General features: G+C 34.9%; 1 protein-coding gene across 1 annotated transcript in view; it reads right to left on the minus strand.

Annotated features, from left to right (window-relative positions):
* Window positions 1-4321: 4321 nt before the first annotated feature.
* The window catches only part of LOC113225938 (pupal cuticle protein-like), a 20427-nt gene continuing 7813 nt past the window's right edge, over window positions 4322-16935 (minus strand). The window contains exon 2 of the mRNA XM_026458414.1: window positions 4322-5213. Within this exon, the coding sequence (XP_026314199.1) occupies window positions 4455-5213 (759 nt within the window). The 3' untranslated portion in view covers window positions 4322-4454. The remainder of the gene's footprint in view (window positions 5214-16935) is intronic.

Genomic DNA, 16935 nt, shown 5'->3' on the forward strand with positions numbered 1-16935 from the left:
TTTCGAATTTTATTTAAAAATTGGAGGGGGTGGCGGTGTTCCCCAACAATGGCACAATCGGCCGGGGTCAGGGACTCATGTCAAGCAAGATCACCTTCTGCATTTGTGCTGGAAGCGACACGCCACAGAAATCCAACCGCCTCAAGCTGCTAGCGAGGCTGAATGGAATTAACCCGTTTACGGACATAACAATTGTTATTGTTATGGTAGTTGTTTTTCACATTTCTTTCGCAGTTGCTAAAGAAGGTTTGTAAAAGAGAATGTCGTTACAAAGATATTGTGTAGTATTTTAAAAATAATTTCAACTATACCACGGTATAACATAGTCAAACTTTTTTATAGTATTTTATATTGTCCGTAAGTACACTCAGTAACTTTATAACTACAAAGGGGCTATAAAAACTGTCGATTATCCATAAACAGCCTGTATTTGTTAATTCGATACGAAGTGTTTGCGGTAACAGTACGATTACTATCGAATGATTGATCGACCTTGTACCCCCTCCAAGCTGCTAATTGTAACATAGGGTCCTACCGAAACTTTACAAAAGGTGTATATGCAAGGGAACTCTATTAACACATTCGTGCGACCATCGAGCTTTTGTCGAATGAGGCGCTGTGGAAGATATTTCATTTCTTCTATAGGCTATTAAATAAATGTAATAAATCGTCGGGGATAGTGCAAATCCGCGTTTATAGTATAGGTAAAAAGCGCGTAACCAAACTAAATTTCATAGGAGAGGGATTTAACGTTATTACCGGCTACGACTTTCATTTTTACACAGTAAGCATTAATTTATGTTGTCTAGGACTGACAACAATAGATTCCCATAAATCACGTTAATTTGGTTGCCACAACATTTATGCGGAGTTGATTTGGCGACTAAACCTTACCGAAATGGAGAATCATAATCAAATGCTAGTTACGCGTAATTGCACTATCGCCGAAAATATGTTTTTGTGATTCCATCACAAAAAATATTTTCGAAATAATATATTATTATATAAAAATTATTATATAAAAATAAGCATATTTTCCACGAAAGTGTTAATTGTTCCCTTTTGCGTAATTCATTACGCAAAAGGGAACAATGAACACTTTCGTGAAAGGATCGAGCTTTTGCCGATTAATGCGCTGTAGCAGATATTATCTTATAAATAAATGCAAACGTTTATAAACATTTCTTCTATAGGCTAATAAATGAATGTAACACTGATGTCAATAAACCTCGTCGTCATCCAGCGATAATTCAGTGCTTACTTATCCTGTGTGAAACTTCGATGCTGCGTGTCGCTAGAGATTCAATATTTTAATGTATTGTAGAGCCATCGCTCGTCACTATTAAGGTTTTGTATGGCCAAATATCGTTCTCTTACGTTCTTCGATGAAATAAAGGAAATTAAACGACGTAATAGTATGTTGTTCTATATTACCAAGCGACAAGGTACGTAGGTCGCGCGAATGTGTCAATTCCGTTGATAAGAAGGACCATACACGCATGTAAATAAACTGTCGATATTTCTCATTCGCGTAATAACCCTTTCATCGACAGTTAGAGATGGAAAAAAGGCTTATTATTTTAAATGTTTAAACGTTGTAGCTTTTTAAAAAAGCGTGCTTTTTTAGACGCTTTTTACTTAAACGCTTTTTAGTTTGAAGCTTAAAAAATAGCGCATAGACTTTTATGTTAAAAAGCTTACAACGTTGTGTTGATAGCGAAAAGCAAGAGTAGAACACTAAAGGTTTTAAGTTAAGTTAGTTTAGGAAATGAAACTATTTTTCCGGATTTAAATCGCGTATATTTGTTTTTTCAAACAAACCAATGTTTCGGGTCCTTTACAGGTTCCATGGTCACGGTTCTTTGTGTTCGATCTTTATATTCATAATGATAACAAAACTAGAGGCGTTATTTCACGAAAATCTCAATAAATAATATGTTCTTGTACAGACCCTGTATATGTTTTTAATTTATTTGTAGAATAAGTCCTGTGCCACGTATACTAATTATACTGCGCGCTTGATCGTAAATTATCTACCAAACCGTTCATTTTCACGTGTAATTCGATAAAATTAGATTGAATTATTGATAGTAAAGAAACTGTAACATATCCAAGTACAGTATTTAATGGTTTGGAATTAAATCAACTTTGCTTATTAATAATACTTATTGTAACTTCGTTTGTTTTTAACCGACTTCAAAAAAAGAAGGAGGTTCTCAAATCGACTGTTTTTATTGTATGTATGTTATGCGATAACTCGGCATTTGTGAACCGATTTTGATGATTTTTTTTTATTGATTCTTTTTTGTTGGAAAGAGGGTACCTCAGATGTGGTCCCATTTAAATTTGAAGAAAATATTCCACCTCTAAGGGCGGCAAACTACGGGATGCATGGTTTTTAAGGTCGGATTTTTATGTGATGATAAACTTTGTGTATTTAATAATATGGTGTAATAAGGCCACGTCTGCAAACAACTTTCTTAAAGATCCTAAATTAGTTGATAACTTTTTGGTTTATGATATCAAGAGACACGGGACGAACAAGTCGTGCGCCTGGTAGTAAGCGACATGCCTATCTATGACAGTTGCAGTGTCACTCTTGTCCACTTGCATTAAACTTAAGTATGATACGTCTTAAACCAATGCTTGCAATGCAAAAGACACTTTTAATGCATTGCGTTAAGAGTGCTATTGTGCTAGCTGCACTGATAGTAATCGAGGCTTAAGGCAATTCCAATTTTTTTTTTCTTCCGTGCGTCGATCCATAACAGTTGTAGTGTCACTCAGAGCTTTAAATCGCAAAGATCTTAGAGGTACTGCCATTGCGCCCATCAACCTGAGATATAAATTTACAAGTCCCATGTGCCTGTAGTTTTACCAGCACCCTAACTCTTCGAAACCGGAACACAGTAATGCTCACATTACTACTTGGCGGCAGAAATTGGTAATTCACTTTTTTATGCTTAAACAGGAGAGTAATAAAATTTCACATATGCATAATTTTGTTTCATGGTATTCGTATTATTTTTATGACTTTCATGTGTAAAACTTCTCCTATGTATATATTATACATATTGTATTGTATTGCATTTGCATTGTATATATTCATGTTGAATGTTGAAACGGGAATTAAGTTGACTTGATGAAAACTGGTCATTGGCGCCTAGAAAACTTTCAACATCAAAAGAAGTGCGATGACTGTTTTGGATCGTAAGTTACTAGTTACTCGTAATTTTAATTCATTGTGCATGTGTTGAATACAAAAAAGTAGAACAAATTTTCACCTAAGTTCTACATAATGTGTTGTACCTATATAAATTTATCTAAGTTTTATTAATTATATTAAATAGCATCATATACGTCGCTCTGATCCCGAAGTAACTAAAGCACTTGTGTTATGGAAATCGGAAATAACGACGATACCACAAACGCTCAGACCCGAGACAATATAGAAAAGTTAGTTTTTCTACATTGACGAATAAAAGAATTAGACCGTTCAACAACCGTGTTCTGACGAAGTCATTTTAACTCTAAAAGGGACCAGTGGCGCCACCGTTGTCTGCAGATAATAACGCAAAAACAAAAATTTGCCAGCATAGATTGCGCATTTAGTATTATTTATGCTTACCGATATTGAACAAATGTTGATTATCGAGAATGTGCTCCAGAGTATTGACTTTTGAATATTCTATTTAATCGATATTGTTCCTTGTCAATTTAATCCATTCGATCATGCCTTATATAAAATAGGTCTTACGGTCATAGCGATTCAAATATACCCTGCATTGTGGCCTGGTACTTGACTGTTTGTTCTGCCACAATAAACTCTGTTAGTATGTAGTTTGTAGTCAAACAGAGCACTTGTTCATATCAGTGTAAGATCTGTTCATTCGTTTCATAACATCGTGTCACGTCATGCTTTCCATGCTCGCACTAATTTTAGTGCTGTTGAAATTTCTTATCACCGATAGACATGCGAACATGTTCGAAGTTGATAATTGACATTATGAAATGTTCTTTATGGTTGCAATTCTCAAACAATCTACAACATTCTATAGCCCATTTGAAGTTTTGTTTGTAATGTTATTTTTATTTTTCAAAATTGAAACCGCTGACCTCGGTCGCTAAAAACTGAAAGAGAAGGGGCAATTACAACAACTGAATAAATTTTCCGTATCATAAATTCGTTTATTACGCATACATATTAATTATTATGTACAAAAGTTCGTTTCAATAGAAATTTGTTTATAAAAGTAACAAAAAGCCGTAGGGATAGAATAGGCTGACGCACTTGCACTTTAAAAATAGTTCCTAAAAGAAGAAGAGATCGAAGGAAATGTAGAAACTGCGTCGAACGACGACTAGCGAAACTAGAAAATGATCACTGAGATCTCATGCCACGGGCTAGTGGTACGTCGAAGCAGCGGGGAAGAGGAGAAGAAGAAAGGAGAAGTTCACCACTGCTGCTGGTTGTGTGCGGGGGCCGCGCCGTGACCGGCTTGTTGGTGAGCGGCCAAATGTGCAGCGCGCGCCGCCGCTACCTCAGGGGTATCCAGGATGCCGGAGCCGTCACGAGCCAGCTGAATGTTGGCGACCTGAGGGTTACCCTGCCAGGAAGGAGCACCCTGCCATTGCTGAGCGGGGGCAGCGTTCCACTGTTGAGCGGGGGCGGCATTCCACTGTTGAGCGGGAGCGGAGTTCCACTGGTTGTGAGCTGGAGCAGCGTTCCATTGCTGTTGCGCGGGAGCAGCGGACTTAGCGGCGCTTAGGGCTGCCAGGTGAGCGGCACGAGCCTGAGCCACCTCAGGTGTTTCAGCGACGGGGGCAGGGGCAGCACCGGCGGCGTTCCATGCGGGAGCAGCGTTCCACTGCTGAGCGGGAGCGGCGTTCCATTGCTGAGCAGGGGCAGCGTTCCATTGCTGGGCAGGAGCACCGTTCCATTGTTGAGCAGGGGCGTTCCACTTGTTCTGCTGTTCAGCGCGCTGCCAGTACTCCTCGTTGTCCCAAGCGGGGTTGTAGGAGCCGTCATCTTGGGGATTAGGATTGTTCTGAGCGGCCCGCTGTAGTGCAGAAAGGTGGGCAGCACGTGCTTGCGCTACCTCAGGTGTGTCGAGGATGTTGCGGCCGTCTTGCGACAAAGCAATGTTGGCAGGAGGACCTTGCCAACCGCTGCCGTGAGCACCGCACGCGAGAGCTAAGCATACTGCTACAATCTGGAAAAGAAAAGAGTGAATGTTTTTGGTATATTCATCACAACATCTATAAGACAACCAAATTCAATTCCTCTTTAAGAATGTTCTCTTGGACGAAACGATTTTTCCAAATCGGCAAAATTACAAATTGAAATAATCGCCAAATTTGGTAGCTACATTGACCATTGAAATATAGCTCAATTTAATATACAGGCATAGACTGTTGCCCATCACTTGGATACATTAATGAAGTATGTTTTAAAGCGTGTATCTTATTTATAAGTAAAATGGTCAATAAAGGCGTACACTGTCGCTACTTAAATACTTTGTTACTAAGCAGGTTTCAATCACAAGGGAGAGAATCGTCCTTCGGTAGTCGACCCGATCTCGCAATAACATTTAGCCCAGCATATCATTTATTAAGGAGATAATATTCAAGTTACGCGGTCTGTAATTACGGGCTAGTGTTCTCAGCCATTCATTACAAATATCTTGGTCGTTCGATACAAATATTTATGAATATAATTGTATATTTGCGGTAGTACAGTTCGTTCTCGATTCGATCAGGTACTGGTTAGGTACCAGCTATCAACAGATACACGTACAATGTTGTATATCGTATCATTACTCTGGTGGCTAAGGAAATAAATAATTGAAACTGCACAGATAGAGTAAAGGTACCGTTTAGTTACGTAAAAAATATTGTTATGGATCTATTCCCCGATATTAAGAAGTTTAGTAACAGTAGAACTCCTTGTGAAAGAGTTCGTCTAGGGAAGTACTGCCACCTTACCCATTTTGTGCCGTCAAGCAGTAAGTGAGCATTACTGTGTTCCGATATGGGAGGGTAAGGGTGCTGATGAAATTACAGGGACTTATCAACTTATATCTCTAGGTGACAGGTGCAGTGGCAGTGCCCCTAAGATCTTTGCGATTTAAAGCTCTGAGTGGGACTGCAACCGTTACGGATAGGCGTGTCGCTTACCACCAGGCGCACGACTTGTTCGTCGTATCACTTGGTATTATAAAATTAAATTGAGAAACAAGATAAAGTTCCATGACATTTAAAAAATCTGAATCACGACAACTGTTTATTTACTTATGACAATGTTGTGACAAATTTTATTAATTTATTTAAGTCAACAAAAAACTGGCTGTACCCGATTTAGTTAAACGGCGTTTATATAGTCTGTAATTTCGCAAGTTTTCTTAAAATTGATTGTCTGTACACTCCACTCGAAAAGGTATTCGAGTTTTTATACCGTTCTTATTGTAAGAGGCAAAGAATTGAAATTGAATCTTAAGTGTTAAGTTTAACGTGCTCTTGTCCAATTAATGTAAAAGGTATCAAAGGCTCATATCAATATCAATTTGATATTGATAATTTGTTAGTAGATACAGACATTATAATGGCTTGGAAACGTAACCTAACGATGTTATATGTACATTTTAAATGTTACTTATTTTGGATTCGGAAGCATACACTTTACAAGGTCTTTGTACATGCTCTTTAGAGTATATTCTATTACCAACATAACTATTCACTAACGATGAACGATTGTCGTTGATTAAGATCTGGCGTCGCATACGATTTATACGACATTTTGTTAGGTATCAAGCAACAAATCATGGCTTATGTCAGATTTGTGTCTTGATCTACTGGATTTCGGAACGGAAGTTTGGTTTGATTGTGAAAAGCTATAAATGTTTGCATATTTCACGTTAACGAGAACATTTTTGTTCGCATTTCTGCTACGAACGTATTGGAGCATAGTGCCTATAAAAATATTCTATAATTGCATTGTTTCGTATTTATTATTGTAATCAAAGAATGAGAAACATTTAGCTGCTTATTCAATTTCAATAATTTGGAAATTAAGTATGTCTAACATGGTGATTCAACGGGTTATACTGTAGGCTGTGAACACGGAAGGTACGAAGGTCCGATTCCTGGTATGATAAATTTTCGAAGTGAACTTTTAAGAATTTTTCTGGTCTGGGTGTTCTAGATAGTGCCCCAGGGTGAATTGTTATAGGGTGACCTGTTAGGTGGTCTCTGGTAGATAAGAAAGTTACTGTTGATGCCTTATACCTTTTAATTATACGGTATCTTATCTTCCGTAGTGTACTCTACTTTTATTACCTCGGAACATCCCTAAGATTGGCTTTAATTTCAATGACTCATCGTGTCTTACTAAAAAATTAAACTACGTACACGGATAGATAAACCTTTGTTTTCCTCAAAACATTTTTGAAATTTACCTATTCAAAACACCCCGAATACTGCCCTGAAAATAAATCTACCATTTTGGTAGGCCTGTATTTTACATTAATAATGGCAATAATGACAATGAAAAGTTGTCCCATTGACATTCCTGGCCGATTCTGTCATGGACTGTAATAGGTTAATTTGACCTTTTAGGTAGTGCATACAAAGAACGGGCGTTTACAATGTTAGTCTTATTTCCTTGCGGAAGAAAAGTGGAGTTGGAACTATGTAATTACTTTAATTATGTACGTGAACATGAAAGACTGAATAATATTTTTTTTAAATATTGAGCAAATACCTCAATTAAAAAAATATCAATTAAAAACAGAATTTGAATTGATATTTTTATACGAAGAAAAGTGAGGTCAATTGTTTACGGTGGGTATGTGAAGGGCAGGGAATCGTACCTTAGAGTGGTTATATACGGCGACTTTTAACAGCGATGCAAACACGATGCAAACGCGATGCAGTCGCTAATCGTCTACCTTTACACACGCGCGCGATTTTAAGCAGCGTGCAAACGCGACGCTAGCGCGCGAATGCATCGATACAAACGCGCGATTGCGTCGCTACACCTGGGATTTGAGGCGCTTTATGAACGCACGTTTGCTTCTTTTTGCATGCTACAAGTCGCCGCGTGTAATCACCTTGACTCGGTAAATTACATAATGTAACAAATTTTCAAATTCTGGTTTGACAGTATTGGTTTCTGTTCAATTGAGCAGTAAATATGTAAAAAAGAGTAGTTATACCCCTGAAACTTTGTTTGTGTGGCTTACATATGGTATTTACATAATCTCGCAAATCTACACATTTCTAAGTTCTTTATCATCAATTTATAGAATTTTGGTTGAAATATACTATTGATTTGAAAATATAAGGTTCCCTTTTTTTTAGTAAAGAGAAACCCGAAAATTAGAACATTTCCTTAATGGCATGCAAATTTAAAGTTTTCATCAAAATGGCTTGCAAAAAGTTTTTGCAGGGTAATAAGATTTTAAACATTTTTAAATAACCAATTAGAAAACGAATATTGATAACCCAAAAACAAAAATCGTTTTACATGGTGCTATTTGCAGCAACCCGATCTCAAACGTGGGTAAAATTTGGCAAACTATATTTATAGAGTAAGAACAAAAACAATCGATTGACATTGACCTAGATTATTTGTATACAGAACATCGATTAAAGATCTTCAGATGCTTTACAAATATACCTTCAGGCAAATTCAGGTAAGGTTGAACAATCTATCCTTTATCTGTCTTTATTTACGTATACAAATGCTTATTTAACCACGAGTTTCTTACTCATTCTTATTAGGGCAATCTGCCTTACGAATGAGTAATACGGATTAATCAATGTTACGATTTGAAGTATAATTTGTTTGCCTATGAAATAAAGGGTACTCGAGTTTGAGTTTAAGTAACATTAGCTTCTAAAAAAAGCTATTTTTTTTTATCAATCACAATTCTATATAGAGCCTTATCGGAAACTTGGCTTAGATCTAAACGTACAGCAAGCAATCGTAGCCAATTGCTTAGCATATTACAAGATATTGCTTCAATAGGTATTCGTTAAGCCCGCCCACTGACTTTTCTAGACCCGATTCAAGATTCCATGTTGATAAATATGTTAAGAGCTTGTTATCGAAGTTGTTGTGTTACTTACTGCTGATTAATGGATATTTCTAGATATACATAATGTAATTATTGGCTAGTATTTGTCTATATTGTAAACTGCCACGCAATAGATTGGCAAAATGGAGTGGTTATTCAATGGAAATTCTATTTTAGTAGCTGTAAAATGTTAGTGATTTCTTAATATGAAATGTACTGTAATGGCGTCAAAATAAGGCACAATGTTGGACGCGAGTCGTCTTTAAACAGAGTTTATAAATAAAAAATCACACTAACCCAAGTCAAATAGGAAATAAGCAATTTTCTTAATGTTCTTTTCTTAATGTTTCGCTCGTTGAAATCTTTATGAAATTTGAAATTTCGTTGACATTATAAAGTGAATTTATTCATAGAAAATCATACTGGTCTAAGTCAAATACAAAATGAGCACTATGAGATCATGTTTCTTTCGTTGAAAGCTTCTTTATGAACTTTGAAATTTCATCGACATTATGAAATGAAGCAGTGTTTTAAATAACGGGTAAATTTACACATAATAATTTAAACAGAATATTGCAAAGCTGTTCAAGTGATAATAACATATTGCGTTCTCAATTCTCAGTATTTCAAATTGTAATGAATTTATGGATAATTAAATTGCAATATATTTTAGAAACATGAAGTTATTGTATTCATTATATTTACTGTTTATTATGTACGTCATACTAATTGCAAACGTTAATGGACAGTAGTGTTACATTAACTATCGGACCGTGTCGTTTTAAATCTTATTTACTTATCTCTGCATTTGTAAACGTGAAAGTCCCAAAATGTTTACAAAAATTTGTTTTTCAAAATTGTTACTCACTCATTTGTAAGTGACATACAGTACAAGAATGAATAATAATGACAACTATTTTATGTTATTTATTTTAGAATTTAAAAAGGAGTATGGCCTTAACTCTCTTCTTATAGTCGACTCATGTTTAACAGTGGGGTCTAAAAACTTAACTTCAAAAACTTTGAAGGGTGTGGGAATAACAACTCATGAAAATTTTATCGCAGTAATACGTAATGAGTACGAATAATAATGGAATGCATACGGGAGAGACGTGCAAACATAGTCAATGTCAAATAATCATTTTTTCCATAGGTAAAATCAATTTACTCCTGAAAACGCCAATTTTAAGCTACTGCTCGTTCACTATGCTGACTTCCCTGAGAAGAATGAGCAAGAAACACTATGGATTGCTCTATTCGCATAAACTTAAATGTTATGGACAATGTGCAATCTGGGGCCATGTCGTTTTTCAAAACATTTTCATCTAACGCGTAGTCTTCAATTTTATAATATGACTTCTTTTTTATATGATACTTAATGATAGGACGAACAAGTCGTGCACCTGATGGTAAGCGACACGCCTGTCCATAACAGGTGCAGTGCCACTCAGAGTTTTAAATCGCAAAGGTCTCAAGGGCACTGCCACTGCGCCCATCACCCTGAGACATAAGCTGAAAAGTCCCATGTGCTTGTAATTTCACCAGCACCCTTACCCTTCAAAACTAGAACACAGTAATGCTGAGATTACTGCTTGGCGGCAGAAATAGGTAAGGTGGCAGCACTTCCCTGGATGAACTCTTTCACAAGGAGCTCTACTGCTACTTAATGACTTTTCAATTAAAATATTCTTAATTTAGGTTTTAAACTTAGGAAATGATAATCGTAATATATAACAGAGTCGTTTACCTTAGTTAAATGAAATTGTGGTACCATGATGTTGGATTTAGCTCTAACGTTGATATTATGGATATTTTCTTTCTTAATGAAATGATGTATATTTTTACGGCCATATAACCATACCTACATGGCTGAGTGAAAAAACTGTAATAAGTTTCACAAACGTGGCACTGACGGTAAAGAAGCCATTTAAACCCAATACAAAAAATCTGAAAGAAGCACATAGAGAAATTTGTAAGATATATATAATATGTTAGATGTTGTTACAATATGTTAGAATTTGTTACATATAGATAAGTTTGGACTCGAACCACCGTCTGTTGCCAACTGAGTTACAAACCGAATCCGTAGATCTTACAAATCAAATCGAAAGAGTTTTTCTTTGCGTGATTTGATCTTTACATAATATAAACATACATTCGTTTACATCAGCATCTATTGGTGATATAATAAAGTATTTAACATTATGTAAGATGAGTGAACAAGCACCGAACGTGTGGCGAGCCCGTTGTCCAGTCGAGTAACGATGTCAAGGCCTGTGGTCTCTCGGGACCAGGTTTCATTTATTATAATGTATATTTATTTACATTCGAAGAGAATTCAAATAATAATTACAAAACGTGAATCTTGAATAATTGGGTAAATATCACTTTATACTTCGTTTGTATACCAGACTATTGAAGTTTTGTTCGTGCAATTGACTATAATTCCTTGATTAAATTCTTATTACCTAGGATTAAATAATATGTTATTTTTATTTTGATAATATACAGGTAAGATAAACAAGACAATAAAAGCTAATAATTAAATAATGGTAAGAATAAAACTTGGTACAATAAAGCCAAAAGTGATCAAACACCACAAGTGCTTTTATCACACGAAAGACTTAAAAATAATACGAAATACATGAAACAAATTATGCATGGGTAAAACGGACAAAAATGGGTAAAAGGGACAGATGGCACATTTAAAAAAAATTGTGTTCGAGTTACCAGGTATGTTTAATTAAGTCGGTTTTTTTATTATGGCTTAACTTTATGCCTTGTGACCATACCACTATAAAAAATAATTTCCTCTGAACTTTCATTACGTCACAAACCCAAGCCACCATTGAGCTTCTATTAACTATGTTTAAGGCTTCTGTGGTTTATTTTCATATAATAATATATCGAACATATTTTATTCCATTACGTAAAACATAACCTTCAAAACTTTAAACTGGAATATCTTTAATTTCAGACTTCTCAAAATAGTAAATTTAAAACAAAATTTGGTCAAGAATTTAAACTCTATATTTTCACGTATTTTTTTCATAGACACACAAAGAAAAAAAGGCGTACAAATTACGTCAACAAAATGTTGTATGGGAGTTCGCCATTGTTCGTTGTCGGCTAATTTCGTTAGTAGAATATTTCAACCTCTCTTCTGAACAGTTATTTTGTAGATCTGATTATGAATTCATTATTGTCCTTTTTACTTCAAATTCAGATTTTCATATCCTCAAATTTTTACTAAGACAGATTTCTATACGGTCAGATAGTTGTTTCCGCAGATAGATACAATTAGCCGGATAATAATATATTTACCATATCATATACATCTATTACCTCATGTAAATAGAGAGCATTTCCAAAAGCGTTAAAATACAGTGGTTTCTTCGTATTTATTTCAATATAGATCTGACCAGAGTCGCGTAATGGAAGTAATGATATTCTAAATTCCACTTTGTATGCAATTGTAAACCATTAACATTTAAAAGCGGTTTCAAAGAACATTGTATTGCTTTTATATGTGTATAGTATATGAATAAGTATCGTTGTTATATATCTATTTGTGTCTGTATTTAACTGTATATCGTTCTTGAAAATCTGTTTTTTTATGTTTATCGATTGACTGCACATTGAATTATATCAAAATGTAACTTTATATATCTTTTACGATCTGTGTAACCTTAATTGAGTTGTACTAAAAGTTAGATTATGTTTACATACCTTATTGTGTATAATTTTATTAAACGTTTTAGTGTGTATATTTTAATATACTTCAAAAAAGTCGGTTTTCATTCGTCTGCATGTGCGTTTTTTAGGTTTTCAATTCGACTGCAAGTGTGTTTTTTAGGTTTTCAATTCGACTGCATGTGTGGTTTTTAGGTTTTCAATTCGACTGCATGTCTGTTTTTTAGGTTTTCAATTCGACTGCATGTGTGTTTTTTATGTGTAGGTTACGCGATTACTCCTACATTTTGAACCGATTTTAATATATTTTTTTCATAAAAACTGTTGTACTTATTCTCATTAAAACTTGAAGAAAACATACGGTTTATTGAATTTCAACCACTTTCCGTTAATCGATTTGAATATAAGTTGGCATATAATAATAATAACGCACTCCCCTGTATCGTGGGTGCCATAGACACAAACACAATAACAAATTATATTCAAATTTTACTCAAACTCACGAGAGAAAATCTATGTAGGCCAAACAAATATTCTCCCGGGCCGGGAATCGGACCCGGGACCATTGCGTGGCAGTCCAGCATGATAAACGTATATGGATGTAATTACAAAGAAAATAAAATGATATGGTGATCTAGATCTGATCTGATGATAGAAATGGCAGACAGATGGGAGGAAGTCCTTAAAATTATTTTATCTGCCTCCGTGGCCGTACGGTTATCATGCCACGCAGTGGTCTCAAGTTCGATTCCCGGGCCGGGAGAAATATTTGTATGGCCTACATTTATTTCTCACGAGAGTTTGGGTGTAATTTGTGGTTGTCTATGTGGGTGTGCACTCGCGACACGGGGTTTCCCTAGTGCGGGGCTATGTTGAGTGCGTGCGTTGTTATTATTATTATTATTAGTGTACAGCAGTCACCTTGTATTTAGCCTCGCAGGATTCGTTATGACGAGGACTTCCATATATGAGTTTAAATTTTCGTTAAGGAGACCGCGGTAACAAATAATTTTTTGAGGTCAGCTTTTTTTATTAAGAAAATAATTGAAGATAACAATTGCTTTGATTTTCACACGGTTTTAGATGGCACAAGTTCTGTAAGTGCTAATTCAGACGACAACTAGTATCTTTACATTCTGCGCGTTGTGGCTGGTAGAGTGGATTGCCCGATCATGCTACATTGCATGTAACTGCATTTAAAACCATGTCGATGATTTATTTGATATTTAATTTAATTTGTTTAATTATTCTAATTATCTAAGCTAATATTATAACTGTAAAATATAGACTGTAGTTGTCTGAGAATAAATGATTTTTGATTTTGATTTAATTTAACCTTTGTATTGCATTATGAAAATTTACTTATGAAACACATTAAATAAAATTGCAAAAGATCTTATATACTGAACAATGGTAGGTATTCACCTTGTACATTCGCACATAAGACAATAAATTTATTATTAACTTTCAAATCTTAGATTGCCCTATGTTGTCAAGATTAGATATTTTAACCTTGAACTTAAAATTCCATCATATTAAGAATTGCTTTTAGATGTGTGGTTAGCACAATTACCTACTTCTCTGTTAGATTTAGAAAATATGAAGAACGATATATCTAAATTAATTTAATTTTGAGGATATAATCCATGTGGAGAGTAGGGATCGTCGTGTAATTTTTGTCTAGAGGTTGTTGTCGTAAAGGCAGATACCGTATAAGATGGCTTGATGATCTCGACGCCATAGTTCAAGCGTAGGTTTTTTTTTATAAAATATAAATGCGCATTTGGCCTCCATCTCACCTGATGGAAAGTGACGATGAGGTTGACAATGGATCACACACATTTAAGTAATGCCTATTCACTCTCGCCTTGAAAAAGCCCAAGTTATAACGTTCAGAGAATAAATCTGCAGGCAGGGAATTCCATTTCATAGCTGTGCGCCATATAAATCTGGAAACGTAACGGTTAATGCGAATCGTAGCGGCAGAACCCAAATCTACATTAGTCCCTCGGTGATGGGAAGGTACTATCAACCAAGTATCCAACTCTGGAAATTTGTGATAGCTTAGTTAATTCATTAGTATCCACTGAAAATCGTCGCAGGCTTTACTCGGCTGCGACATTAGCAGAGTGCATCCTTTTGCATACACCACACCCGCACACATGACTTTTATTAATTGTAAAAAATTGTGAATTGACTATTGAAAATTTGATATATTTTGCTTCTTTGTTTTTTTTGTTATTTTATTTTATTTCTTGTTTTACTTTTGCTTTGTATTTTTTTATTCTTTCTTTCTGCGTATTTTTGTGTTGTGGCGTTGTAATATATGGTTTCTATTCTATTCTAATTCATAATTCTGTACTTGATACGTAATTCTTCCTTGTATTTGAAAGATTGACGTCACGTTTTTTAAAAGAAAATAGAACGCACGCCGCGGTTGCGTGGCGCTCGCGCAAGTTATGAAACCTTCAGATAAAATCGCGTAGTTTGAACAGAAAAGTTTCGCCCTTGTATAAATAAGGCATTCGTGTTTTAAATTGTGAAATTAATAATTTGTATATGAAATAGAACTATTACGATAATTCGAAAATAGGCTTCAATAAAAGTAATGGGGTTTGATTTCTACATTTCAATTTGTGCACGATTTGACCTTTGCACAAGAAATGTATTGTCAAAAGTTTGTACGCAGTATGTACTTTAAACAATTATAAAATTCAGTAAGGAAACTATAAATATCTTTAATTACGGACCTTAAAAAATTATATATGCTGAAAATGTTTACGATCGATCACTTCGATGAGGGAAGACCTCGACATGGAAACTTGTGATTTTCCTTTCATTTAGAACTTAAATGTTACTGAATGGCAGGTAAAAAATATATATTTGACAATGAATAATAATTCATAATAATAAAATAATTCATACATTTGTTTAGATATACATTTGTTCCTTCGATTCGGTTCGCTTTATATAGGTACAGTCTAATTTTGTAAAGGAACAAAAACAGTCTATTGATCTATTTCAGTCTTAGCAAACAGTTGTAGGTTATTTTACAGATGGAAATATCAATATTGTCGTAATTATTTTATTTAAATACAGCTTTATTGAACGCATAAATTTGAGTTGGAATTTAGAATTTAAGAATTTTTATGCAGTTATAACAGAGAAGATTGAAAGGGGACGGGAGGTGCTTAAGCCCATAAGTAGAATAATCCATTAAAAAACAGATATATTTAGGAGTGACTTAGGTTTGACTTGTGAAATTAAAGAAAATATAATAGATTTCACCCATCTCATTCCAGCTAACCAAATGACTACCCACGTTAGTAAAGTTGACTCCAAATAAAAGTGGTTGCCGTTCACTTGGCTCCAAGGTCTGAAGGCCACCGCGAAGGTCACGAAGCAGGAAGCTTGCCTTCCGGACCCACACAGTCACATTCAGACCGGTTACCCTCGACTGTCATATTGGCATTTGCTTTTTCCATTTTTTATTGTTTTTTTGTACGCTATTTATTGTATTTTGTAATTTTTTTTTTATAACGAACTCTGCAAAACTTCCTTTTTCAATTAGTCTAATAAAGAAGCACATCGAAAAAAATATTAGTCAGATATTATTTTGCCTGTTTAATTCTTCATGGTAATGAGGCGATATGCTGTCTTTCCTTTTTCACATCAAGTGTGTATCTCCTTTTCTGTTTTGTGAATACTTCTGCTACAATATTTGATACAAGATATCGCTATTAATTTATTGTCATATTAACCTAAAAATACCATTAAAATGCGCATAAAATGCCAAAGCAGGCAACTATTTCACGGTGCCATGACAAGTAATAACTTCTGTATTTATTTATTTTTTATCGTCAAACTGAGGTGTTAATTGCGTATTAAATCATGCACTTGACATGGCATTGCGAGCATTCATGCTTTATTGATTTTAAACGACTTTTTCTTCAAGTATATACAAGACATATAGTGTAAGTGTATTATGACATTCCATCTTTTATTTTCTTGTCTTTTTCCTTGTGCTTTTGTCTTGAAAATTACTAAGAATCAACCACTGTTACATCGAATGTTTTGGAAATGTCGTATAAATCAGTATATGTATCGACTGTGAACTGGCAACCGGTACTATCTCAATTTTCTAAAGATTTCACTTTTTAATACC

The sequence above is a fragment of the Hyposmocoma kahamanoa genome, unplaced genomic scaffold (genome assembly GCF_003589595.1).
Source record: "Hyposmocoma kahamanoa isolate Upper Pololo Valley unplaced genomic scaffold, ASM358959v1 180, whole genome shotgun sequence".
NCBI lineage: Eukaryota > Metazoa > Arthropoda > Insecta > Lepidoptera > Cosmopterigidae > Hyposmocoma > Hyposmocoma kahamanoa.